This window comes from Sinocyclocheilus grahami, unplaced genomic scaffold (assembly GCF_001515645.1).
Source record: "Sinocyclocheilus grahami isolate Dianchi unplaced genomic scaffold, SAMN03320097.WGS_v1.1 scaffold13.1, whole genome shotgun sequence".
In the NCBI taxonomy this organism is placed as follows: domain Eukaryota; kingdom Metazoa; phylum Chordata; class Actinopteri; order Cypriniformes; family Cyprinidae; genus Sinocyclocheilus; species Sinocyclocheilus grahami.
The window spans coordinates 491,752-519,670 of NW_015505192.1; the positions used below are offsets into that span (position 1 = coordinate 491,752).

General features: G+C 36.2%; 2 protein-coding genes across 4 annotated transcripts; one reads left to right on the forward strand and one right to left on the reverse strand.

The window, feature by feature from the left end:
* Positions 1–4,661: 4,661 nt before the first annotated feature.
* Positions 4,662–15,783, reverse strand: LOC107598516 (POU domain, class 6, transcription factor 1). Of its 3 annotated transcripts, XM_016289888.1 has the most exons (12): positions 15,420–15,783; positions 14,892–15,022; positions 14,508–14,552; positions 12,828–13,011; positions 12,505–12,605; positions 11,329–11,554; positions 9,560–9,753; positions 8,972–9,100; positions 8,649–8,867; positions 8,040–8,175; positions 7,656–7,824; positions 4,662–6,384 (listed from the first exon to the last, which is right to left on the reverse strand). In XM_016289888.1, exons 2-12 carry the CDS (start codon positions 14,943–14,945, stop codon positions 6,039–6,041), a joined length of 1,803 nt encoding a protein of 600 aa, XP_016145374.1. In that variant the 5' UTR covers positions 14,946–15,022; positions 15,420–15,783; the 3' UTR covers positions 4,662–6,038. The 3 variants fall into 3 exon arrangements, with proteins under 3 accessions (XP_016145374.1, XP_016145381.1, XP_016145389.1); XM_016289895.1 differs by lacking the exon at positions 14,508–14,552; XM_016289903.1 differs by lacking the exon at positions 15,420–15,783 and having other exon boundaries at positions 14,508–14,587; positions 14,892–14,951.
* Positions 15,784–21,357: 5,574 nt separating this feature from the next.
* Positions 21,358–27,657, forward strand: LOC107598568 (DAZ-associated protein 2-like). Its single transcript, XM_016289945.1, has 4 exons — positions 21,358–21,547; positions 22,359–22,474; positions 23,169–23,420; positions 25,997–27,657. The coding sequence occupies exons 1-4, from the start codon at positions 21,535–21,537 to the stop codon at positions 26,123–26,125; spliced, it is 510 nt and encodes a 169-aa protein (XP_016145431.1). The 5' UTR covers positions 21,358–21,534; the 3' UTR covers positions 26,126–27,657.
* The last annotated feature ends 262 nt before the right edge of the window (positions 27,658–27,919 follow it).

The following is a 27,919-nucleotide window of genomic DNA, read 5'->3' on the forward strand; positions in this document are numbered from 1 at the left end:
ACACACATATACATATATATATATATATATATGTATATGTGTGTCAGATATTACACACAGATATTATATGTGTGTCAGAATGTGTCATATATATATATATGACACATTCTGCAGTTTTTCCCTGCAGTACCGAATATCGATACTTTTCAAAGTATCATATCGAAGTTAGAAATTCAAATATTGTGACAAAATTAATTTTGTAGGGTGCCACAAATTTGTTAAAATTTCCAAAGGGTGCCGCGACTAAAAAAAGGTTGGGAAACACTGATCTAAACATCCCTTAAAAAAGAAAAAAAGATTAAGTTAGTACAAATGCTCACCTCATGCTGTAAGCACCAGCTCCAAGCTCTTGCCCGATCCCTGACAGACTGGCATCAAAGTCCTGGACCAGACCAGACTCAATCACCTCATCGGCCAGAGGTAGTTTCAGAGCCCAAGCCATGACTTTAGACGTCTAATTCAAGTGAACTTATGAGCAAATGAATCACAGTCCTGACAGACTCCCTTTGGCTTTAGGGATGATCACAGACACCTGTCTACAGAAAGAGGGGGAAGCCATGGATTAGATGAATTATGTATTTATTTGTAAGGTATACAACATTCATTCTAAAATGGAAAACACGTTTATAGTTGTCCAGTTTAAGAAAGATCTTAAGCATTATGACTAGTTCAAATATGATGTTAAAGACAAATTGCCAAAATGACTTTAAATTCAGAAGTACGTACCAACCTACACGTGACAAACACATTTATTACACTACATGAGTCAAATGGAAGCAAATACTTAACAGATATCGTTTATCATAAATTGCACAATAAGAGTGTAAATTACCTCTGACAGCAGTCAGATGAAGAATGCAGTAAAGCTCATCGTTTCACGCCATTTTCCCACCCATCGTTCTTCTTATAGCAAGACAACTTCGTTTGGCTCGAAAGAAGACTGATTAATTTCTTTCACCGGACGCTCTAGAAAGTGACGGCGCTACGAAAAATTCGAAGAAAATTTATAGGATGAGGAAAGAATTAATTTTGATTAAGTAAATGTCTTCTGTATAAATGTACATGTTTGTTTATCTCTTCTACTCGCTTCTACTTGCCGTCCGCAGTAGTCTTCCTCACTATCGGCTGGAACAGTGAACGGCTCAAGTGTACTAGCGGCCCCAATCGCTCTGGAGGCGCATTGCTCTTTGATGACAACAAACAGCTAGAGACGGAACAGCGGCCCTCAAAATTATTTCTACGCGTGAGCAGTGTTGGGAAGGTTACTTTGGAAATGTAATAGGTTACAGATTACAAGTTACCCTACTTAAAATGTAATAAGTAGTGTAACTTTTCAATTACTTTATTGAAGTAACGTAGCTGATTACTTTTTGATTACTTTTCTAAATCTCTAATGTTTTCAACTGTTTATCCTTTTCAAACATGTAAACCAGGCAGGGGTTAACCTTACAGTATGTGCTCAACACTGATAACTGTCAGACTTTCGAAATCCTTCATCACTTGAATTAAGATTATACTTCAGTTTTAAAGTAGACATTGGATGCATAATTCACTTTTACGTGGTGTTTGCATATAAATGTATCTTAGCAGTGTGTGGACACAACCACTCTACAATGATAAAAATCCATTCTCTCCCTTTTTTAATCCCCCAAAATCCTAAACCGTCTCAATTATCAAGCCGTTTTGATTTTCTGAGCAGTATGATGTCATATTGTCCAGGCCCCGCCCACAACCGCTGACGTACTGTCCATTCTTAGCATGTTGTATGAAGTCCATCGTTTTCTCCACGCTCCAGCAGCTGTAGCGACAATGTCTTGTAAGCAATGCAGGTGTTTTGTAGTTTTGTGATGTAGAAGAACATAAGAATCTTAATTTTCTCCCATCATCAGAGCCACTGAGGACGCAGTGCATTAGTTTTGTTTTTAATGGTAATGCGCCACTGTATACACCTAAATTAATTTATGTCTGCGCAAATAATTTTACTCCAGACTACAATTCAAGGCAGGTTTTGTTAAAAAGTTCAAACTCAAAGATAGATCAGTACCCATTGTTCGTGATCCAGCTGCACCTCCAGAAGAAGTAAGTCTGACACTTTATATTTTTTATGATTATTTGCAAATCGCCTTTGCTCTTCCACAGAAGAAAGGGGCGGGTGAGCAGAGCTCATTAGCATTTAAAGGGACATGCCCCAAAATGAGTCGCTGTGAACAGAGCAAGGTAAAAAGGGTGTTGTTTTACACGACCGCTGAGGAATTTTAACCAAAGTTTGTTGCAGACCGTTCATGAAGGCCCTAAAGAATCATACCAAGTTGTGGAAGATCAATGTCCCCTTTGAAGCACAGCCACCACAAAGTCAGACTTACTTTGAGATCATTCTGAGCTTAAATACATATTTAAAATCATAACAAGAAATATTTTAATAGCTATGATACTGTTTTTGGAATCAAATCTTTACATAGCTATGACAGTAAACACTGGAATCTAACAATGCCTTGGAAAAAAACAGTTAATCTTTAAAAAAAAAGATTTAAGTTGAAGATTTAATTTATTCGAGTTCTCGAATGAGCTTGTTCTAAACTCCTGAAACATTGTTGTTTCGTGTTTTAGAGAAGTCACAGCAATTTATGAAAGAAATCAATTAAATCTGTATGTGGGAGTGTGTGTGAAAAAAGCAGATGTAACCCCGTTTGTAATCCTTAACATTTTCATAAGTAACTGTAATTTAATTACAGCCCTAAAGAATCATACCAAGTTGTGGAAGATCAATGTCCCCTTTGAAGCACAGCCACCACAAAGTCAGACTTACTTTGAGATCATTCTGAGCTTAAATACATATTTAAAATCATAACAAGAAATATTTTAATAGCTATGATACTGTTTTTGGAATCAAATCTTTACATAGCTATGACAGTAAACACTGGAATCTAACAATGCCTTGGAAAAAAACAGTTAATCTTTAAAACATTAAGCATAGCTATAAATAAACCCATATAGGAAATAAAAGAGTTATCGAATAAGCTTGTTCTAAACTCCTGAAACATTGGTGTTTCATATTTTAGAGCAGTCACTGCAATTTATGAAATAAATCAATTAAATCTGTATGTGTGAGTGTGTGTGAAAAAAAGCAGATGTAACCCCCTTTAAATTACCTAATTTCATTACATGTAACTAGTTACTCCCCAACACTGCGCGTGAGCTATAACAATGCTTTTATTATTGAGAAATATCTAACACAAACAGAAAGTAAACTATTAATAAAATTCTTAATAATTTAATAAGAAATTATATAACACGTAAGTATGTTTATCAATAAATAAACAATATAAATTATATGTTATTAAATTATAAAACAATAGATACAGATTCAAAATAAAGACAAATTATTGAGACACTTTATAGTCATTACTATATAACGTGTGTTTGCTCTGCTAGGACCCCTGTGTGAATTTGAGATTCAAATCACTAAAAATCATTAAACAAATTAACTACACAAAAAAGTGCCCACATTTTTGGGCGCAATATATATTGTCAAAATACCACAGCTATTACGACAATAAAACTGTAACTTGACATTAGCCACCGCTGTCTTCAAATTGATAAATAAAACAACCAATGAATTCCGAAAGCTTTTACAGATTATAGTAAATATATTATATATAGCTTTTTACAGCTTTTACACTGTTTTAAAAATATATATATTTATTATGTTTTCAGGGAAGGCTATAAATGCAATGATGGTATTTTAGTGAAAAATAGTTACCATGGCAATGGCAATTTTATTCTTGCATAGGTTTATCAGTGCTATTTTAAGGCCACAGAAACATAAAAACATGGATTGCTCCTTATTACCATCATGCTTTCTATCTATGGTATTTGTTAGGGGAAAATAATTTTGAACACATGTAGAAAAACATTAATTTAGCATGATTTGATTTTGAAAACTCCACATTGATTTTATGATGGTATCTGTGGAAGCTTCTGTCACCAAATTATATTCCTTGTATGTGTAAGCATACCTGGCAATAAAGCCCTTTCTGATTCTGACTGTAGTATTAGGCCCTGCTATAGTAAGTGTCACAATAGTGAAACCAAAGACCCAAAACCAAGGCTTGCAGCATATTAGCTTATAATTGTCAGGAAAGTCATTTAAAATCAACTTGATCCGCATACTTTGATGCCTACAGGTTACTTTTTATGTGTTCTGAGAATTAATTTGTGAACTAACATAGTAGTCCGAGTATGATGAATATAATCATGACTGGCAAGTCAAATACAACAAGTCTGTTTAGTGTTAATTTATTCAAATAACAAGTTAATATCAAACATTAAAATTGATACAAAATAAATATAGTTAATGGAGTACCATACAATTGTTTATAATCTGTAAATGCATTTATTTATGCCTCATTTTAAAATCGATAAGCTCTGTGCAGATTAAAGTGTTGAACAGATGCTGCTTTTTGTTTTTACATGTTTAGTATATGTATAGCGTTAGTTAAAACACTATCCCCCGGTTTCACAGACAAGGCTTAAACCTAGTCCTAGACTAAAATGTAAATCTGAGCTGTTTCAACTGAAAGAAACTTGCACTGACTGATCTTAAAACATGTCAGTGCCTTTGTTTTGTCTTAAGATGCACACCAGTGATGCTTTTTTCTAAGGCATGTTTATAAAAATTACTTAAATGTCCTAATTGAACTATGGCCTAATCCTGGCTTAGGCTAAGCCCCGTCTATGAAACCGGGCCTACGTCTAAGACCATTGCTTCTTTACAACATTAAAATGTAAGGTATTGAACCAATCAAGATAAGAATCCAATAGATAAATACTGAAGGTCCATAAGAACAATATAGCTTTATGCTTAGAACAAACATGTGAAACATGTTACAACACACTGTTCATGGAAATGTTCATATGACTTGTGAATATTGGTGTGACAGAGTACAAATGAGAGCACAATCCAAATTCATTAATGATGAATTGCATTTATAGTAGTAATATCTTTTAACACTTGTCATCGATCACCATTAAAACAAACTTTCTAATGTTTCTTAAGTGCCCCATATAGATATAGATGTAAGTCTCTCTTCAATAGCATCTCCTGATATTACGATCTGCTTAAGTAGACAGGTTATGGCAAAAACAGTAACGGTAAAATCCATAGGACATATTCTACGTCAGTCATTGTAATCTTTGATACAGTTACAGTTTTCTATTTAAATCAACAGATAGACATAACAGGTGAAATCATACGATTCTGAATATAAAATTATGATGACAGCTGAAATGGAATAATTGGATTTAGCCACATAAAAGCAGGGCATGCTTTCTGATTCAGAGAACTATGATTGTCCGTTATCCAAACCACATCTACAGTGTTTAAGCACAAAGACAGGGGAACCACTGTACTCATAGAAACTGAACTAAAAACCTGAATGTGCCCTTAGACAGACTTTTTGAAGGTTAAAATGACCAAATACCAGTTTGTTGTCTCAGGCAATGAACAATCACATAGCTTAAACTTTACAGCAAAACTATATGAATACAAGAAAAACAAAACTGTCAAATGAAACCTTCAAAAGAACCTTTTAAATGTACAATATGTAGTCAAAAGCCATAGCTGTAATTGCTACAGTGAAAGAGCTAATTTTAATGGTCAAGAATAACAGTTTGTGAAAAAAAAAAAGAATATTTTGGAAGTTTTCCTTTCCTATGTGTTAATGAAGTGCTTCTTTTCGTCTATAAAAACAGCAACTACAGGATTTCGTAGCTTTTTCCATATTTTAAATAGCTCAAATGCCATTTTAGCTTTGAAAATTGTGGTTGCACGGCAAAAAGTCACTCTGCATGCAGCATAACGGAAACAAAAAAACAACTTACAGAGTCTGTTTGATACTATTCTATAACTGCACACAGTTTGAGTGCTGTTGGCTTCATCACAACAGCTAGTCAGTCATTTTAATCATTTTGCAACTAGCACCAATACATCAACGTCCAAAAAGTTCTTCTGTTGGACTCGTAAGAGACACACCGTCACCCTACTGGGCCTGAAACACATTGATCTTGCTAGTGTTTTTCAGAGTCTGTCGACGGTTACAAAACCAGACCCGAACAACCTCTCGGTCGTAATTCAGCTCCTTGGCGATCTCTGTAATCTCTTGGCCGGTCGGAAGGGAGTTTTTCTCAAAGTAAGTGTTGAGGACCTCGATGGCCTGCGGGGTGAAGCTGGTTCTCCGTTTGCGCTTCTTGGAGGGTTCTCCGCCCACAAACTCCATCAAGTTCTGCTGACCTTTCTGATTCCAGAGCTCAGCCTCTACCAGCCAGCGCTCCAGCACGGGCTTCAGCTTCTGGGCACTTTTAGGAGTGATGTCAAGCTTCTCAAATCTTGAAACAAGAGGCACACAAGATAATGGAGTGTAATATGAGTATGCGAGACATTAAATGGACATTGATGGGTGGTATATACAAGGGGTGTGATGGTACATTACACGTATTCATACTGAAAATATTCTGTACAGGTCTCATGTCACACATGTGTACCAAACAAATACAGTATTGTTTTAACCACTTCATGTGTGGAGCTTAATTTGAAACTCCTAGTTTGATATATTCTTAAATCCCAAGATCAATCTTTTAGGCTACGCTGTTTCAGTTGATGTGTGAATAAAACTTCAATAAGAAACTTACTTTCTTATTAAAAGATACTTTTAATAAGAAACAGTGTTATATTTCAAATTCTGTCCATTTTATCAGGAATTTCAAACAATAAATTCCATTTTGACTTCAGTTCAAATGGCAGCGTGGAGCAAGAGTGAACACGATCGTCCCTTCTTATTTACTGGTAATTAGCATAAAATAAACATGAACGAACATCTCATGTCTCAAGTAATTGCTCAGAGTCATTCCGTGTCCACAGCTCATTAGTTCACCGGAGAAATGAAGTCTAGAGAAGAGCATTTCACTAAATACTGTATATGCGCTATATTAGCCTATATATTCATTATATCTTACTTAACCTGTGTTAGTAATGTCTTCATGTACATTTAAATAAATGTGTCATGAGAAGTTATGACAGTAAATGTGCAAATTATTATATTTTTTATAATTAGATTTAGAAGTTAATGTAAAAACTGCAATTTTCATGCTTGCATACAATTTTTTTATTTGAGTGTTGATTATTAGAACTAAAAATACATGGTAATTTAATATAATAGTTTGGGTTCTGTTAATTGTAACCATAATGTGTAAGCAATAGGGCTCCTTATATAGTTTACAACATTAGCTGAGAATTATTTCTTTTTTTTATCATTAAGAAATTTTTTATTCTAATTATATTTAAAGACAGAGCCACAATTTGTTCACTGTTCAGAAATGTATGTTCCCCCCGCCACACTGTACCAAAAAAGTGACTTCAAAACCAAGATACGTACTGAACGGTCAATTTTTGCGTACCGTTCGTTACACCCCTAATATATAAACTTTGTATAAACTATCCTTCAATGCTGGATACAAAGAATAGCCTTATGTGTCATTGGTTATATTTTTCTTTCTTTAATGGCATAATTTACACAACCTAAATGAAGTGGGAGTGATTCAATCAGTCCAGTAAGACTGTGAAGAAACACAGAGACAGAGAATATAGAAAAGAGAATAACCTGCAGATGGCTGACTGACTGTAGGCGGGACCCTCCGTAGCGGTGAGAGCCTGGCCCACTTGAGTCTGTGTCAACCCCAGAGAGAGCCGTCGAATCTTAAAATTCTTGGCAAACTCTCGGATCTCCTCCAGATTAATGGCCTCTTCTTCGTTCGCAGCAGACTGTGGCTCTATTGAAAACAAAAATTGAATTAGGACTTCTGGATCCTCTCCAGATCATAAACAACATGAGTAATTTACCCGCGAGTCAATCTTCATAACTGAAATCTGATCTAAACACACCTTACAGTATTGCTCCTATTCAAATATGTGACTGAAGAAGGTTGTAAATGCAATATTGGAAACATTACATAAACAGTAAAGTACCAGTGAAACATAAACCTACTGCTGACAAGCTGCCCTACGGTAGGCATGTCTCCACAGGCGATGGCACCGGCAGAGGTGAGGGATGTGACTGATTTAACCACTTGAGGCTGGGGAGCAATGATGACTTTAGATGGGGCCACTTTCCCAATGGGACCCTAGAGAACAAATCACAGTCCATCAACAAATATAACGATCATTTTACAAATATTTAAAATTTTCTGGAGCATATGTACAAAACCTGCACATTTCATAACATAACATTGTATTGTGCAAGATACTGTAAGAAAATAAATCTTCATTAATCCATAATCTGCCCATGTAATTAATTTTTGTGAACAGGAATAAAAGTTGTTGGTTTTTTAATGCCACTAGTGATCATTTCAGTTGGAATCTGCAACGAGGCACATTTTTCCAATGAGCATATGTGGCATTTTTAATGGATGCTAGGGTGTTGTTAGATGGTTGCTAAACAGTTGCTAGTGTATTCTTGCTGAGTGGTTTCTTACATGTTCAATTAAAAAAAAAAAAAGATATTTATGCTTAGAAAGTACAAAAATGCCACATAGATGATAAAATGTTTACTGTATGTTTACAGACTAATGAAGAGCCACAGGCGGCACTGCAGTACCGGTGTGGTGGTCTTGGTGAGTGTCAGGGGCACAGTGGCTTTGGGGAGGACAGAGGTGGCGGACGGGATAGCAGCTGTTGGACCGTTTCCTATCGTAGCAATGATCTGGCCATGGGAGTTGAAGAGCAGCTGTGGGGACACAGTTTGGACCTGCAGGCCTTGAGTTGGTAACGCAGAGGCTGCCGCAGGGTTGACCAGCAGGGGAAGTGTTCCAATCACCTGAAACACAAGTATAAAAATGATGAGACTTGTATTTAAAAAATTGTGTAAAGGGCAAATGTGCCTATTAAATTAATAAATGTACATTTAAATGTAGTACTAACCTGGCCCTGTGCATTTGTAATGAGTTGACCTGTGAGTCCTGCCATATTAGACACAGCACTGGTGATGATGGGAGTTGTAGTTAGAGAGCTGAGGAACTGAGGCTGAGCTCCCAGAGAAGCTGCACTAAACTGAAAAAAAATTAGATTAGACTAAATTCATTACACAATTATCTTTAGTAATTTAAGACTATATGCATTTCCTGAAAGTAAATGCCATTAATTGAAAAGCAACAAAAGAGGTTTAACAGAAGTACTCAAACATAATTGTTAGTAATCAGCCCTGGAATACTAAAACTTTAATATATAAATAACAAACAAAATATAATATAAATAAAAGTCAAAATCTATACTATTTTGTCTATAAAAAATGCACAATAAAAGCTCAAATCAAAACCTGTTTTTAAGATGAATTGTTGATATGAAAGCGGTCTTCAAGAAATTACTTCTCAAATATCAAATGCTAGCCAATAAACCTTTAAAATCGGTTAGCACCCCAAACTGTCACAAAATATTCAAATTTTCCACATATATGATACATCTAAACCCAATAAGATGTTTGTACCCACAACAGAAGTGTTCCCTACTCACAATAGCAGGGTTGATGGACAGGCCTGCAGTCTGAAGCGTTGCAACTGAGGCACTGGGCTCTGATACTTTCTGAACAAGAGACGCAGTGGTGGCTGGCGTGGTCTGGGTTGGCTGCAGAGCAGACACCTGGGGCTGCAGGACCGCCTGCGCAGGTGACTGCAGCTGCGTCTGGACAGAGTTCAACACAGTAGCAGCTGGAAAAGAAAAAAACAAGCTGTTGTAACAGTCAAAAATAAATAGTTTTTCTGAGTTTCTAGGGATGCACCGAAATGAAAATTCTTGGCCGAAGCCAAACAAAATGAAACACTGGGCCGAAGTCGAATATGGTTTTTCGCCTATTTTACCTTTTTTTCACCATTGCATTGCTTTTTACTGTTTTGTCCTGCTTTTCAAATAAAAAAATTAATTACAAAACAACAATTTAAAAATATTTACTTAACACTGAAGATTTTTTTTACATTCTAGCAGACATTATACCAACAAAGCACAATTTAACTTAAAATTAATAAGTTAGTAAAATAATATTTCTGGCCATTTTTGAGACTTGAATCAGGCATGCATTTTTTACTGTACAAATAAAGGCAGCCTTGCTGAGCAGAAGAGAATTATTTTAAAACATTAGAATATATTACAGATCCCAATTTGAACACTATGTGTGAATGTTATAATAAATGTAATAATAGAACTGTTGTAGGGTTGTTGTTATTATTATTATCATTATTATTGTCTTACTTTTTTATTTTAATTTACAGAACAACAGTAAAATTACAATACTATCATTTATGAATGTTGATGGAGTTGTTGCTTTTTCTCAGCTTTTATTTTGGAAGAAACCTGCAGTAAGATCTCAGTGCTTCTTTTTGTTGACAACAGCATGCAGATTTATAAATGACGTATCACATTGTCACATGCCTTTTAAAAAAATTCACAAAAATGTTACTGAGCAACTGACGAGTAACAGTTTCAGCGCAGATCTAATCGTTTGAGGCCATTTCGCAATTTCAATCATCATACAGTAGCCTAACCACCAGCATCAACCACCTCTTCTTCTCATCGGAGACATGTGATGCAGCACTAAACAGTCTCTCGCTGTCGGTGCTTGAACAACAGTAAAATTACAATACTATCATTTATGAATGTTGATGGAGTTGTTGCTTTTTCTCAGCTTTTATTTTGGAAGAAACCTGCAGTAAGATCTCAGTGCTTCTTTTTGTTGACAACAGCATGCAGATTTATAAATGACGTATCACATTGTCACATGCCTTTTAAAAAAATTCACAAAAATGTTACTGAGCAACTGACGAGTAACAGTTTCAGCGCAGATCTAATCGTTTGAGGCCATTTCGCAATTTCAATCATCATACAGTAGCCTAACCACCAGCATCAACCACCTCTTCTTCTCATCGGAGACATGTGATGCAGCACTAAACAGTCTCTCGCTGTCGGTGCTTTGAGCTTGTAATGATTTCTGCGTCTTTCACTGATAGTTTTAAATACTTTCACACTGCTAACATGTTTGCTGCATTAGTGCGTGGCTCTATTTGATCGCGTTAGTCATTGTTCGGTACATATTATTCGGCCTTTTCACTTATTCGGCCGAAAATAATTTCGGTTGCCCAACATTCGGTGCATCCCTAATTGTAACATTAAAATTTTCATTATTATGAACTACTGACTGGCCTAAACGAGTAACCATTTCTTATAAACATCAAATGCTGTCCTTAATAATTAAATTGAATTCCATGGCAACAGATGCATGAGCACCATACCTTGCAGACCTGCAAATGGCAGCTTCAGCAGTCCACCGGCAGGGCTGGCTGCAGCAAGACCAGGGAGGGTGGCGACAGTGGCGGTGGGCCAGGTGAGCACTGCCAGACCCCCCTGACCCCCCACAGATCCGGCCATACTCAGAGGAATGAGCAGGGGCTGACCCAGAGAACCCTGCTGGGCAAGCATGCCAGTCATCAGAGAGGCCAAACCTTCCTGAGTCAGCACCTGGCAGGGTAATGGCATATAGATTTAATTATTCTGAGAAAGGTTTTTCAAATGTTTTGACGTTCATAGGAATTTGGCTCACATTCTGCACCAATGCCGATACTGTCTCCTAAAATTATTGTGAATCAATTTTGTTATGTAAAAAAGCTGAAATAATATTAAATATAAACATCAGATGGAAAAAAACTTGGCAACTAACTGAAATAAATAGGCTGTTTAGGCCGTTTTGATATTTTAAAACACAAGGCATCAAACACTAGCCAACTTTGTAAATGGTTACAAAAGATAAAATATTTCAAATAAAGGGAAATAGAGGGATGAAATCTATCAACTCAAATCCACAGACCGCTGACTTTTGGTAACTAGCGTCGACTCATCCAGACTGTAAAAAAAAAAAAGAAAAAAACTCTTGTAGTGTATTCCAGCCTTAAGCTGAAGTACTAAAATTACTCAAACTAAAACAAATTAAAGCTAAATAAAAATGCATTTAACAAAAAAAAAAAAAAACTCAAAAGGACTAAAATCACAATATACACTGCAAAAACAAAAGCTAATTTAAAATATTAATAAATATTATAATGGTATACAAATAATAATAAAATAACACTGATTTGCTAAATTGGGAGTGTTACTAAAATTACTTAATTTAAAGCAGGTGTTTTTAACCTTTACAGAACTAGGCATCCCTCACCTATGTCTCCAAATTGTATAAAAATAAATTTTCTTCATAACATTTTATTGTCATTAACTAACATTTTTTGCACTGCATAATGCCTATCAGATCACTTGTTAATGTTCATTTAGCAAGTTAGAAATGTCATGATATGAACATCCATGAGCACATTTAGATATGACCACCAGAGTCAGAAATGATCAAGAGCTCGAGGCAAAAATGACATTGAAAGTGGCGACTAATATTTTACATGGGAATAAAGGAAAATGGAGTTCACCTGTGGGCAGGCCTGGACAGTGATGGGATAACTGGTCTGAGGCTGGGCCAGTGACACACTGATGGGGGTCTGGACTGCAGGTGCTGAGACCTCCAGAGACACTACATGCAAAGAGAAGAAGATTTGCTGAAACCTTTAAAAAAAAAATTTGCCATGACATTTCCATGCATAAGAAACAAAGAATGGTGGCGTCAGTTTCAAACCATGCATTTATTGCAATTATGACACTAAATGCCTCTTTGATGGTGGTGGCTTTGAAAACTGGGTTACTATGATACAAAATTAGCGTGGCTATTTATATCAGTCAATTTGATTAGTCTCACCAGTTGTGGTAGTGTTTGTGGTTACTGGACTTTCCAATGGAGCCTCCTCGGCTGCATCCAGGGTCTGAACAGCAGCCTCCTCGCCCCCTGACTCTGCCTTCCCATCAGTCCCCGAAGAGGACATGGCTGTATCCACCTCCACCTCCAACACACGGATGGTCTCCTGTCCTGACATGACAATGACCTGGAGGAAGGGGTTAACAGGTTATAAATGCTCTCCTGTCCGGGGTAATGAGGGGCAGTGTTGACAAGATGAAAATGGGCTATGGTCTGTTATGGATGAGTTCACACCTCTGTGCATATTCTGATCTCTCAGACATTTTATTAAATTATTGGTGATGTTTGCGGAGCAAAAGAGCATGGAACTGTTGCGGGGCGGGGCAATATATTGAATATATGCAATTAATTTATTTGGTTGTTAAAAGTGTACTCAGTAAATTTTTCCCAGATTAAAAAATGTTTTAAGAATTAAAGAAATGAAAAATACCATTTCAAAAGAACTACTTCCTTCCGCCACGGATTCAAAGCTCAAGTTGACAGTTAAACATACGTCACTTTTAGAATTCGTATCAAGGGCATGTGCTGCTTCAGTTAGGTTATTAGTGAGAAATAATGAGGTTATAAGAGAGAAACAATGCGGCAAGATGTGCATCCAAATGAGAGAGAGAGAAGACCGCGAAGCTAGACGTTTCTTCTTATATTAACTACTGTACTCTACGATTAGCTCAGTGAATAATAAAAAAAAAAAACATAGACCCGGCTAGAACAAGCGGAGTGATACAAAATTGTGAAAGGGTGTTCCTGTAGCGATACCAGTACAATATCTCACGGTTCTCAACCAATCAGATTTGAGAACCAGAACGAACTGTTGTGTATATATATATATATATATATATATATATCATTATTCCTGGGGTTCATTCATTGAATAAAAGTTATGTAAAACATAACAGTTTTTGCAATATCGCCCTTGGCATATCCGTTTCATTTGCATTTAACAAGAGGCTCAGTAGTTTGAAAAAAGCCAATTAGGTAAGAACAAGCAGCAGAAGATGCTCAAATACGTTAATAGGTGCCCATGAAGAACATGTAAACTCTGCTGTCAACATGAGCCTTTGAAATCCAAGCGAATTTTGCTGTCCAACTGTGACACTACTGTTCAAAAGTTCCTTTTGAACTTTCTAATTATGAAAGAATCCTGATATAACATGCATCATGGTTTCCACAAAAAAAATTAAGCAGCACAGCTGATTTCAACATTATAAGAAATGTTTCTTAAGGAGCAAATCAGAATATTAGAATGATTTCTGAAGGACCGTGTAACACTGAAGACTGGAGTAATGATGACTGCTGAAAATTTTACTCTGCCATCACAAGAATAAATTACTTTAAAATATGTTAAAATAGAAAACAGTTATTTTAAATTGTAATAATATTTCTGTTTTTAGTGTATTTTTGAACAAATAAATGCAACTTTTAAACTCGTGTATTATTGCATGACACAATTTCAAAGCTTTTGCTCAGCTTAATGTTTGATTAAGTTTTTTTTATTAAGAACGTTTCTTGATCATGTTTCAGTCGAGATCAGAGAAGCATCACAGGAGCAAATGCAGGGCTCAGACAGAGAGGGAAGCTCAGCTCAGCGCAGAGAGCAGTACAGAGGCAGGAAAAGGTGCGTACCTGGTCGTCTTGTGCTGGGAATTTCAAAGTGCAGGAACCTAAAAGCTGAGAAAACACTTCTGCAGTCAGACAGTGAATGGCTAAAGAGAACAGAGATGCCAAGCACACGTTAGGACACAAAGAACCAACCCAACAAGGACACAAGTGACATGAGTACAGCAAACAAACAAGAGCATCTGCCCAAAAACTGGCATAAGCAATGCTTTCTGCAAACACCTCACCACCAGAAGAGAATTGCTTGTGCTGTGAACGTAGACTGAACACTCACACACGTGGGGCATGAGGCTGGACATGTGATGAAATGTTAAGGTACATCTGTGTTTTGGTAACATTTCATGTAAGTCATGAGAAACGTATGGGAATTATGACTTGACTCAGGAATACCTGTTCATTGACAGTGAGTGGCGCATTGTTTGCAGGGAGATCCTCAGTGTCCATGATGAAGTCTAAGCTCTGAGGAGATCACTGATTCTGCATAGTGGTTGAAGGGGATGTTACCAGCTCCACAGTACCACCTGAGACAAAAAAAAGCTGGTCAATAAGGATTCTTGACAGCACTAGACACCTGTTATCAAAGAATAAACTCATCAGGAAATAAAAGTTGACCCCATTTACCTCCTCAATACACATTCTGGGTCTTATTGCAAATGACTCATCAGTGCATGCATGTAATTCCAAAATGTAATAGCTTGCTCTGCCGCCGAAACAATTTTAACATTTACTTTTCATCAAGAGCTTTTATATTTTTAAGCCCCTTCCCTTTTCACAGTTCAGGAAGTCCTGTGCTACAATTTTAATCACTGAATACTCTATTTCAATTGGAAATGCTTCACAATATGGAAGAGCATTATTTTAATCGTATTGCGTTGTGCAAAAAAATACGTGCAAGCTGTGAACATATTCACGACTTACCCGCTGAAAGCTGGGATATTTTCTTGATTTCTCCTCCTTCGGCGAGCTTTGCCACAGTTTGTTTTAAATATGCATAATTAAAAATTCGTCTCACAGCTTCCAACGCGCGCTACGAATGCACACAAAAGAGCTATTTGCATTGATAAGGAGGCTCGGGAAAGCGCTGGTCCTCTTTTTAACTAAATATTTAATGACGTCTTTCCGTAAACTGCCGTGCCGGTGAAGCAATTGCACCTTAATAGCCAAGATAAAACCTTATCTGCAGAAAAGTGCCGAAAAATTAACACAAATTTGCTCTTTTGCACTACGTCATGAACATAATTTATGCAGGCCGAGTCTTGCATTGAAAAAATGGCGCTGGCTCGACAGAACGGGAGCAATGGCCGTCTTAAAGAGACAGTACACAGTATTACCGCAGTTCACTGCACTATTCAAACTCTTGATTCAAACTGTGATATAATTTGCTACAGAGTGAAGTTATGCTCTAATAATAAAATCACTAATATTAATAAAGAGATCAATTTATTTGTATTAATATTTATAAAAATATTTTATGTTTATTGTATGATTATGACGTGACATGTGGCCAAGTATGGTGACCCATACTTGGAATTAGTGCTCTGCATTTACCCATCCAAAGTGCACACACACAGCAGTGAACACACACACACACCATTTTTGCTGCGGCGCCCGGGGAGCAGTTGGGGGTTCGGTGCCTTGCTCAAGGGTACCTCAGTCGTGGTATTGAAGGTGGGAGAGAGCGCTGTACATTCACTCCCCCCACCTACAATCCCTGCCGGTACGAGACTCGAACCTGTAACCTTTGGGTTACGAGTCCGACTCTCTAACCATTAGGCCACGACTTCCCCAAAAAAAATAAAGTGACGTGACGTTGCCAAGTATGGTGACCCATACTTGGAATTAGTGCTCTGCATTTACCCATCCAAAGTGCACACACACACACACACACACACACCGTGAACACACACGGTGACTCCTAATATAATAATGCTACAGTGTGAAGTTATGCTCTAATAATAAAATTACTCATATTAATAAAGAGATCAATTTATTTTTATTCATATAATTATTTATAAAAATATTTTGTTTATTGTATGATAGTAATAATAATATAATATAATAATGCCAATAAAACAATAATAATAATTGTATCATGCTTATTATTAATATTACTTTTATTATTATATTATTATTATTACAACTATTACTATTGCTGTGTTTCTTCAAAATAACAGTGTGAATGGAAATTTTTAAAGAATTTAAAATATTGACATTCATGTCCTTCTACCTGTGTGTCCTTGTACCTCTTAAAGTCTAGATGAAATGAAAACATACAGACATATTATATGGTTCCATGTAAAATATTAAGAAACAACAAAAGGAGCAATTAAAATGTTAAATGCTGTTATTTCAACTTGCTCTACATGGCATCTTAGCACTTACAAAACTGGATTCCTTTAGCAGATGCTTTTATCCAAAGTGACTTACAAATGAGGAATACTAAATGTAAATCAAGAAAAGTAAGGATAAAGAAAAAAAGTTTGGCTACAGTCCATCAGTTTAATCTTCAAGCACAATTCTCCCTCTGACTGTTCCCCAGAGAGGATTGTTTTAGGGCACTGCAGCCAAATGCATCTGTTGCATTGTTATGTGAATCTCTATGTTGTGCTGATTGCATGTTTTTTGAGAAAGCTTTACGCACACCACTAAATGCATTCAAAATGAGATTTTCTTTCCTCGTGTGCTTTTTTAAGAAAAATCAGATGCATATTCTTATATGTGATTTACAAGGCATATTCACATTTTTTTATAATGAACTGGCTTATAAAAAATACACCGTGTCTCTATACACACTCTGTGTCTTTCCTCTGTTGCCAAGCCAGCTGGCAAACACTTCCATTTGCATGCATTAGCAGCATATTGCCATGGAGCTCAAAGGAGTACTGGGATTGCTGAATACAGACGAATCTGTAATTAGGTTCACATCCAGTATACAGGCCCCAACTAATGTACTGATGTACATCTGATATAAAGACATATACATTGCAAACAAAAATGTTCATTAAATATGTTTTTTTCGTTTTCTTGACAAAGCCCTGCTCTGTTTTATTTTGGAATAGATGCAGGGCCAACCAGGGATGTCCACAAAATGCAACTTTATACTGCCTAAAGAGCCTGTGGGCCCAGCCATACAAATGCATAAACCACATTTAATTTAGTCACAGAGGTGCAAAACAAAATTTGGATCATCATTCCTATTCAAAGTCTGATACGTAATATATTGGGTTGAATACTGGAACTAATTTAAACAATCTTAATGAAACCTCTGCTCTGCTTGGCATACTTCCAAGGGCCTAATTATGCAATATTACAGGTTCAAGTGTGCAGAATCGTTCCATACTAACGAACCCTATGAGTAGACAGGATTTCATATTACATGCTGATGTCAATAATAATATTATTGGGAAAGTAAAATATAAAAATATCCACAGCATATTAACAAGATACTAAATTGTCAACACTTGAGTAATAGAAGGGCATGTTGTCACACTATAATGTAAGAAGTCATAATGAAACCTGTCATTACAGAGAACTGTAATTAGTAAATGGCATATTAAATGATCACATATGCCCCCGGTTTCACAGACAAGGCTTAAGCCTAGTCCCAGACTAAAATGCATGTCTGAGCTGTTTTAATTTAAACTGATTTAACTGAAAGAAACTTGCACTGACATATCTTAAAATATGTAAGTGTCATTGATTTGTCTCAAGATGCACACAGTAATGTTTTTTTAAGTCACGTTTATAAAAACTTCTTAAATGTCCTAATTGAACTATTGCTTAATCCTAGCTTAAAAAAAGGAAAACCTGTGAAAACAGGCCATGAAACGGCATGCAAAAACTTGGCCTGTCTGACATTTATTTGAAGAACCCTTAACCTGAAAACACATATTAGAATATGCATCTGATTTTCTTGAAAAAGCACCTTTTAGTTAAAATCTACCTCGTCTGGATGTATGCTATGCAGTTTTATTATATTCACTTGTTTACCCAACACTGATTACAAAAGTATTTTATTTTAATTTAAGATCCCTTTGAACTAGGCGTTTGAAACGGACATGAAAACCACTTTTTGAGAAAACACACAATTGTGTAACTGGACTTTTTACTCAAACTCATATATTTACTATGAGAAAGTATGGCCTTTGTGACATATTGCATCTATGACCAGGGGTGTGGACTCGAGTCACTTGACTCAAGACTTGATTTGGACTCGAGTCCCAAATTTGATGACTTGCGACTCGACTCGACATAATTAAAGAAGACTTGAGACTCGACTTAGACTTTGACATCAAGGACTCGAGACTTGACTTGGACTTGAGCCCTGTGACTCGGAAAGACTTCATGATCAGATCAAAGTCGTTAAGGGGTTCAATTTGGGCAGATGATTTTACCCATCGCTGTCATCGTCAGAGCGCACTTCCACAGTATATTCAGCATCTGCCTCACATTCACGATCTCATCCATATTCTCAAAACTATCGTTTTCAATGACTTCACATTCAATATTTTTATCATTGGCAGCTTATTCACCACATCCAGCATCAAATGACAGTGACATTTATATTTAATTGCGTATAGTAATTGCTCTGCAGTAAAGCCATTCAAACCACTTCAATTTTTGCTGATGTTATTCGTTTGTTTTATGCCTGCGGTAATTATGAGTGAAACGTCACGCCATTATTGTGTATCAAACAGTGCCACCTTGAGGAAAAAAGATGCACTGCACATATTGAGTCATCAGATATGTAAATATAGTTGTGCAGGAAAAAATACTTACACATTTACATACATTGGGTCTCTAGCGACCCTATACACTTTTTACAAAAAATGTATCAGAAAACTGGCATTCTTTTATATTTTACTATTTTTTTTCTTCTTATATTGTTTATAATTAATAGATTGTGGAATACTAAGAAAGTTGATGTCTAACTTTAAAAATTTAAGGAGGGAGAGGGTAGAGAATGATGTCCCTGGTCGCTAAAGACCCGAGGTATGCATTTAAAGGTTAAGTTTAAAGTTAATCCATAATTGAGATTTAAATCTGAGTTTAAAGTTATGGTGCAACAGGATTAAAGTTAATCTTAAATATAACTTATATCCGATCAAAATGATGGGTTAAAAATGTAAACCTGCTTATTTTTAAAGGTTTGAAGTTTGGTGTAACATTTAATCTAGATTTAAAATGAATCATTGCAAACCATTCAGCTATAATTTGAAGAAGAAAAATGCACATAGGCCTAATGTCTGAAGTAAGCAAGCGGCAATAGCCCTAATGATAATTTTAAATATAATTTGAAGAAGTGTTTCTTTCACAAAATGAGTATTGTATATATAACTATAAAATATAGGCTTCTCAATTTTTCTCCCTCTTGCAGGCTCTCGTGTCACTTCCATTTCTTTCAGGATAAATGAATGAATTCACATGTTGTAAATCAGTCTGGAGGCCAATAGCGCACACAGCCCCTAAATTTAGCGATCAAATGCATATTATAAACTTAACATTTAACATACAACATTTTGTTCTATTAAATTATTTTTTCTTTGTTACTCTTGGTTATAAAGGATGGTAGCACAGCATTTTTGAATGATTGTCTTCATGAGTTTGTCTGTTTCCTCTCACTTGCAAAGTATGCTTGCAGTTATTTCTTCTAGTTTTTTCAAAGCAGTTCTTTCTGCGTTTCCGCTCACATATTTTTAAATCTGTTTCATTGGCTTAGATATAACACCTAGAAGCATATAGCTATTCTTATGCACACATGCAAAGTATGTTGCAGCTGTTATTTCTATGAAATGATGTCATCTTTGCTATTCTGTTACTAATAAAATAGTTTTTTTCACTGCTTGTCCTATTTTGGCACAATCCCTAAATTAAACTTGAGTAGTTTTACTAAGGGCAAACTACACTGTAAAAAAAATTCAAATTCAAATTTTTTCTTTTTTGGCAGCTGTGGTTGCCAGAATAATTTTGTAAAAATACAGAAAAACTGTAAACACATTTACGGCCAAAACCTGTACATTTTACAGTATAAAACTGCTGGTCCCACCTCTGTCTATGACACCTGCCCAAGGCCGTTTCTAGGCATAGGCGAGCTAGGCGGTCGCCTAGGGTGCCACCAGCTGAAGGGGTGCCAATGAGCGCACGTACTGGCACTGAACAAAAAACAGATAAAGACAAAAAAAAGTAGCCATTGATAATATCTAAACAATATGTAGTAGTATAGTATATAGTATCCAAATCAAAATGTAATAAAAATAATTTATGTGTGATTTATCTGTAAATTATGTGCAATGTCTTAGCCACTAGGGCAGGGGTAGGCAAGTTCGGTCCTCAGTCCTGCAGAATTCAGCTCCAACCCTAATCAAACACACCTGAACAAGCTAATCAATGCCTTCAGGATTACTAAGGCTATAGGCAGGCGACTTTTGTTTTCAGGGTTGGAGCTGAACTCTGCAGGATCGCATGCGGCTCTCTAGGACCGAACTTGCCTACCCCTGCACTAGAGATTTTTACATAGGGCTATACAGGCATCTAGTGGCAACACAATGATATTACAGATACTAAATTGTGCAAAATGTTTATCTAAACAGTCAATTTACAAATAATGCATTCAGATTTGTGGAACTCAATCGTCAAATTGGCTAGAAACGGCCCTGGACCTGCCCTATATATAAACACAAATATTTTACATATAAATACGTAAAATTCCATATATATTCTATACTTTTATACTCTATACGTAAAGTTTATTTTCATAATATAAAGTGGGGCTTACAGAGAGTTTCGTTTTGTAGATAATGAGTCACGAGTTTCTCTTTAACAGGGAGTGGCGTCCAAAAACTGATGCGTGCTTGACGTAGCTCCTCCCAACACAAATATCCTCAAAGCTTAGCCCGACGAAAACAAGGAAGTAACGAGTAAAAAAAAAAACCGAGGAACTTTGAGTAAACCTTATATTTATTGTCAAATAAACGCAGAATTCGGTCTGTTGAAATTCTCGCCCACTAGAATATTTCACCTACAGTGAAGAACAATGAACAACAAAGGTAAATACGCGATCATCTCCGCTCTTCTGCTATTTTGCTTAGCCGCTTCCTAGCAACTAACGCTACCAATGGAGTTAGCCAGCATAACTGACTTACATAACAAACGATTTTACATACTGAATTCTTATCGATTATGCGCCAGAAACATCTGCCATCGACTAGGTAACGACGGACACTGTTATATTTAACGCGGCAGTGTCTTATTTTAGCGGAATGGGTAATGTTTTGGATTGAAAACGGGTAACGGGTGACTAGCTTGGCTGCTACAGCGCGTTGACGCGAACAGAAAGGTGACCTCATTAAGAAAGCGAGACGCTCACAGCATCAGTTTAATCATTTAATTAATCTTATGTAAATGTGTTTCATCAGTATACCGTGTGGTATTCACTCAAGAACAGTTTGTCTTATTTTTCAGTTGTGATTTAGCTGTCTTGTTTAGCTTGCCTTTTGTGTCGTTTGTTTGCGGCTTGATGTTATTTATTGTAATACATACGCTTCCACATCCATATTTCTTAAATCATTTGTCGATCATATCGGTTTCGGTCAATATCATAAAACCTTTTAAAAACATGTCTGGGTCACTCAAATTCTTTTGCCAATGCATTTTATTTACATTTTTTTCATTTAATCCTCATTTCAAGCCTGTGTACTCTGGTTTAAGGAAAACCGCTGAATGTTTTTTCTTGGTCAGTATCTTTAGGACAAAACCAAAATATTGCTGGCTACTTTACAGTAAATCAACGTAAGATTCTGTTGTGATATTCATTTGAAACCATTAACTGTCTTGTTTTTTCTCTTGGTGTCCATGCAGGGTCATATCCACAAGCTGTTTACCCTCAGCAGAGCACGGCACCCGTTTACCCGCCTGCTATGCAAGTCCCTCCTCAGGTGTCTCCATATGCAGATGCCCCTCCTCCATACTCTGAGGTTACCAGTGCTCATTACTCTCTCTCTGGTCATGTGAATGTACAGTATCTCATTAAATCATTCAAACGGGTCTTTCCTATTCTTTTTACAATGTCACATTTAAATCTAGTACTATATTTAAAAAAAAAAAAAACATGTTTTGGGAAGCACTTTAGAAGCATTTCCAAAAATGTGCGCTCCCTTACTCAAGACTGCATGCTAAAGATTCCTGCTAAAAATTCTTCTGAGAAAATGAATCATTTTTGGAATTTGTGCTTGATGAATCATCTGTTGTGATACAAGTGCCACCACTCAAAACAGACAAAGGCAATTTTAGCAATTAATTAGTCAGCATGAAACTCCCAGAGGAAAGAGGTATCCTATCTAGTATGCTAGATTTATAGCAAATTAACTTGATTTTGAGGCCATTCATTACTGTGATTTTTATCATGAGTTTAAAACCTTAATAAAACCCTCAATTTTTATATAAAAATGCAGCAAATGTGATATAATAAAATATCACTGTTCAATAAAATGTTAATTTCATTAATCATAACTATTATATGGTTGCAGATTTGTGGTTATCTGCATTTTAAAATGGCTTGGAGTGCAGCTCATTTTAAAAAGCCTTTTTTAAATATAAATTCTGTGTTTATTCCATACAAAACTGATTGCTATTACGATTTCACACTTTGTGAATGTTTCCCTCTCGCAGGTTTATCAGGCCAGGTATATGGCTCCTCCCCCAGCCCATGGGCAGATGGCCCCAATGACCTCAGCTTACCCTGGTACTCAGATGTACATGCCCATGCATGCTCAGTCTGTGCCAATGGGGGCCATGGCCCCCAGTGTCCCAATGGCATATTATCAGATGGGGCCCATGTACCCCCATGGTTCCACCGTCATGGTGGAAGGCGGATTCGATGCTGGAGCTCGCTTTGGGCCTAGCACCAGTACTTCCATTCCTGTGAGTATTCCCAATAAACATCCAGGAAGTAATATGCATTTATATTTAGCAACCTACAATTAAGGAAATAGTACACCCTAAAATGAAAATTTGCTAAAAATCTACTTACCCTCAGGCTATCCAAGATGTAGATGAGTTTTTCTTCATCAGAACAGATTTGGAAAAATGTTTTGCTTTCTATCACTTGCTCACCAATAGATCCTCAGCAGTGAATGGGTGCCATCAGAACGAGAGTTCAAACAGCCAATAAAAACATCACAATATTCCACCAGTAATGCACATGACTCCAGTCCATCAATTGTCTTGTGAAGTGAAAAGCTGTGTTTTTGTAATAAACAAATCCATCAAGACATTTTAACTTTAAAAAATTGCTTCCAGCTAGGGGTGGGAAGGGAAAATGTAATATCTTTCATACCTGAAGACAATTGTTTTTGTATTTGTCAACCAGTAGAGATTTTCGACTATGGTCTCTAATGCGGTTACACGCTCACTTGACGTTGCTGTACTTGTACTACCTGGTCATGGAAGCTGATCGTTTGCACGCGTATTTGCATTGCAGTTTAAAAACAATTGATTTTAAGCCATTGAAATGCAATCAGCAGCGAAAGATAACTCATTTCGCTATATGCGCGCGCTGTCAGAGAGGCACGCACATGAAGACGATGCTCATAGAGCACGGGAGTATTGAACGTTATTTTTGCCGCTTTATAGGTCTTGAAAGTTTAAATACACACACTTGGATGTGTCAAAATGAGCGTCTTTGCAAGTATCGTAAAAACACAGTAATTTAGGTCTTAAGTGAAAGCAGATGTGTAACAGTATATTGGATCCGGGCAGCTCTTAAAGTGACAGCATTCCTGCTTTGTCAATCATGTTAATCAAAAAACAAAAGAGAAAATCTCTCGCTACTCTCGACTAAATCACTTTTGTAACTTTAATAAGAAATATATATTTCATTTACACAGTGAAGATTATGCAGTGTTTTTATACATTTGATTATACAATGTAGCATTTCTTAATTTATTCTACTGTAGTTTTTTTGTCCTATTGCTTGTAAATAGTTTCTTATTCTTATTTAATTGCTGATTGTTTAATTGCTGTCTTCAGTAAGCTTGATTTTTTTTTAGGCTAGTATTAGTTTTTTGTGATACTGACATGGGTGACAAAAATGATGACATTTCTATGGTATCAGAAATTTTTATATCATAAAGACCAAATTGAAAGCAAAAATAACTATATCGTGATATATACCATTACCGTGAAATAAAACTACTTATAACGTGATACGTTTTTGGTCATATCGCCTACCCCTACTTCTAGCTAAATAGGAGTCCATAATTATTAATAATGCCATCAGTGAAAAAGTCATCTTGTCTGAATCAGGAGAGAAATGTGCACAGATGAAGCGAAATCTGTTTATAAGCAAAAACAGAAACAAACAAATCTGTGGATTTTGATGTGAGAGGACAACGGGATGACATTTTTCATCAGAGGAAGCATTACTATAGTAGTTTTGTCAGATGTGATGGTTTAGTTAAAACATCTTGATGGATTTCTTTCTTACAAACATGCAGCTTTTCACAAGATGTTACTTGATGGGCTGTGATCTTTCATCAGCTGTTTGAACTCTCATTCTGACGGAACAACATTTTGAACAAGTGATGAAATGCTAAATTTCTCCAATAGTTTTTCAGTGAAGAAACTATCTATATATCTTGGATGGCCTGAGCCAAATCCAGTTTATGTTGGAGGATCGAGACAGATTTGAATGTACAACAATATCAGTCGCAGTTCCTTTTGATTTATTGAGATGTGGGACAAAACATGACCTACAGTTTTACCTTGCAATAGTTTTGAAAATGTCCATTTACACTTTTAAATTAATCAGAGAAAGAAGTTGTTGGCTAAAAACTACATTTTATTTATATATTTTAGATACTTTTGCTTTTATTTATTATTATTATTGATGTAAATATATATTTATCAGGTATTTAAGATAATTGCATTTAACCATGTCATCATATGTTAGCACCATCACCCAAATTGTAAAGAAATTATTTGGTATTTTTCCAATTATTTCCCTCATTTTGAGCAAGTCCTTAAAATGAGGAAAATTATGCGATCAGCTGTCAACCTGTAAGATTGGCGTTGACAAAATAGAGATAAAAAAATTAGTCATTAGTTTATTGAAGTGAATTTGTCAAGATTTCTGAAGAATTTTTGCCAAGACTTGTTTTTGTATCTGACAGTGTTGACACGTCACATCGGGTGATAAGAATAAACTTTTTGTGAGAATTCTTTTGAGAAAATTGAAGTATAATAATAATAATAATGTTGCACTAAACTTGTTTACAGATTAATTAAAAAAAACACCACAATATGTGATGTTTTTTTCCCATACGTCTGTAGCTTGTTTTGTCCTTCAACTCAACAGTCAGTGTGAAATTCCTTGTAGGTTCAATCTGTTCTGAGATCTTTTTAATTTATGATTTCACATTTTCTCTTGGCATAGACGTGCCTGAAAATGTAGCTGATGAAATAGGTATTTGATTTACATATTTCTCTTCATATTCAAGCCTCCACCACCTGGACACATCCCTAATGCGGCTCAGTTGGCAGCCATGCAAGGTGCAAATGTTGTGATGACACAACGTAAGGGCAACTTTTTCATGGGTGGCTCCAGCGGCGGTTACACCATCTGGTAACAGTGAGCACCCCACTGGCCCTGGACCGAAGCCCTCCTTCCTTCTCCCTGGTTCCCTTTACCTGTTCTCCCACCCCTGCCTCCTTTGGGGCTGCTTGGCTAAGCCACAATACTGATTTAATCTAATGGAATGTAATATTTTAGAGCCCCTTACTCAAGGTACAGTACGCCGCTATTGGTATAATATCACAATTATATAATGTATAACACAATTATTGTGTATTCACAGTTAAAAAGCGCATGGTAATTGTAAGTTTGAACTTCTAGTGATCATATATTCATTTACCGTAATCATTGGTTGGCTAATTTAGAGTAGACTACTTTTAAGGTGAAGACCAGGTCATTTTTTCCTTTGACATTGGCGTACCTCTTACAACTTCATTTTTACAGTACATTTTCTAGTTTTTGGTTGTCTTCTTGAGCCAGAGATCATGCCAAGAGAACTGCCAAGAGTCAGATCATCTGTGTAAAGTAGCTATGCACTTGAAACTTTCTCTTTGAATAGTATGCTTAACTACGCCTTTCATTCATGTCATTATTAAGGTCTTGTCAAATATGTAAAATGCAGATTTAAGCACTCTATATCAAAGAGACAGGTGTGTTTACAAATTCAAACGATGGCGGCGTATTGTACCTTTGGGCAAGCTTATATAAATATTATCAGGTGCCAAAACTGCACCATTGTTTAAAATTTTACATATGAATGAACCTAAATGCAGTAAAAGAGAAAGCGAACAAGATTAACTAAACTGGTTCAGAAAAGTCAGATTTTTTTTCCCCCCCCCCAATATTTTCCCTCCAATGTCGGATACCCAGAGCTGTACGTATAGCAGTTTCACCTTGTTTAGCGCGTGTTATGTGTGTTCCAGCTATATGTGCTTCTACACAAATTTTTAGGCATTTCCACAAAGGTAAACTTGTTTACAGAGGTCAGGGCTTAATCGAAAGACAATTTATTTTCAGTATTTTAAATGGTTTGGCACATCAAGCTTTTTTATTTTATTTTTTTCGTGGGGAGCTGCTTGTACCAAAGATCTGGACAAGAATGCACTAAAAGCTTTTCGCTTTTTGTAAGTCTTCTGTCATAGTACATCTGCACACAGATTCATACTGAAATAAACAAACATATCATATTTAGATGATGGTGATTGCTTTCCGGACAGAGCACAAGACTGCTGTGACTGCATTTTTTAGGGGTTTGTGTTTTAAAAATATATCAATGTTTCCTAGTTGCATCTTGATGTTTCTGCATGCACTTTTCAGTAGCTTTGTTCTCAATAAAGTGTTATCATTGTTAAAATTTTTTAGGAGTACTACAAAATTAATTTATGTGCACGGTCAACCAATTCTGAAATGTTTTTGCCGATTTCATTTGTACATATGCTTTTAAATACAAATAGCGTCAGTTATACTTGTTGCTGCATTGATGATTTTTCAAAGCAGTGTGGTAATACGTAGCAGCCTATACAACGGCTGAGAAATTGTGCTGTTTTGTAAATGTTTCGCAAGGGATTAAAGTTTTCCTCTCTCTCATCTGTAATGTGATTTAAAAATGTTTCGCAAAAATACCTGATAAAAAAAGGAAAGCCTCATGGAACGCACCAGCAGTTGTCTCCACCGCTTTTTGCGCTTATAATACATTTAATTGCTAATCTTCATTTCTACTCCCAACAGTGATATAATGACCTTAAAGTAGTTCACTTCCAGAATGAAAATTCTGTCATCATTAACTCACCCTCTACTTGTTCCAAACCTGTATGAGTTTGAGCAAGAAGATATTTTAAAAAAATGTTGG

Excerpts from the sequence above, each read along its gene's own strand:
- LOC107598516 (XM_016289888.1), bottom strand. The coding sequence starts at position 14,945 with ATGGACACTGAGGATCTCCCTGCAAACAATGCGCCACTCACTGTCAAT. Across the intron at positions 14,553-14,891 it reads CACTCACTGTCAATGAACAG|CTTTTAGGTTCCTGCACTTT; the intron begins GTATTCCTGAGT and ends GTGTTTTCTCAG. Across the intron at positions 12,606-12,827 it reads CACAAACACTACCACAACTG|TGTCTCTGGAGGTCTCAGCA; the intron begins GTGAGACTAATC and ends CTTTGCATGTAG.
- LOC107598568 (XM_016289945.1), top strand. Across the intron at positions 22,475-23,168 it reads CCCCTCCTCCATACTCTGAG|GTTTATCAGGCCAGGTATAT; the intron begins GTTACCAGTGCT and ends TCCCTCTCGCAG. Across the intron at positions 23,421-25,996 it reads GCACCAGTACTTCCATTCCT|CCTCCACCACCTGGACACAT; the intron begins GTGAGTATTCCC and ends TTCATATTCAAG.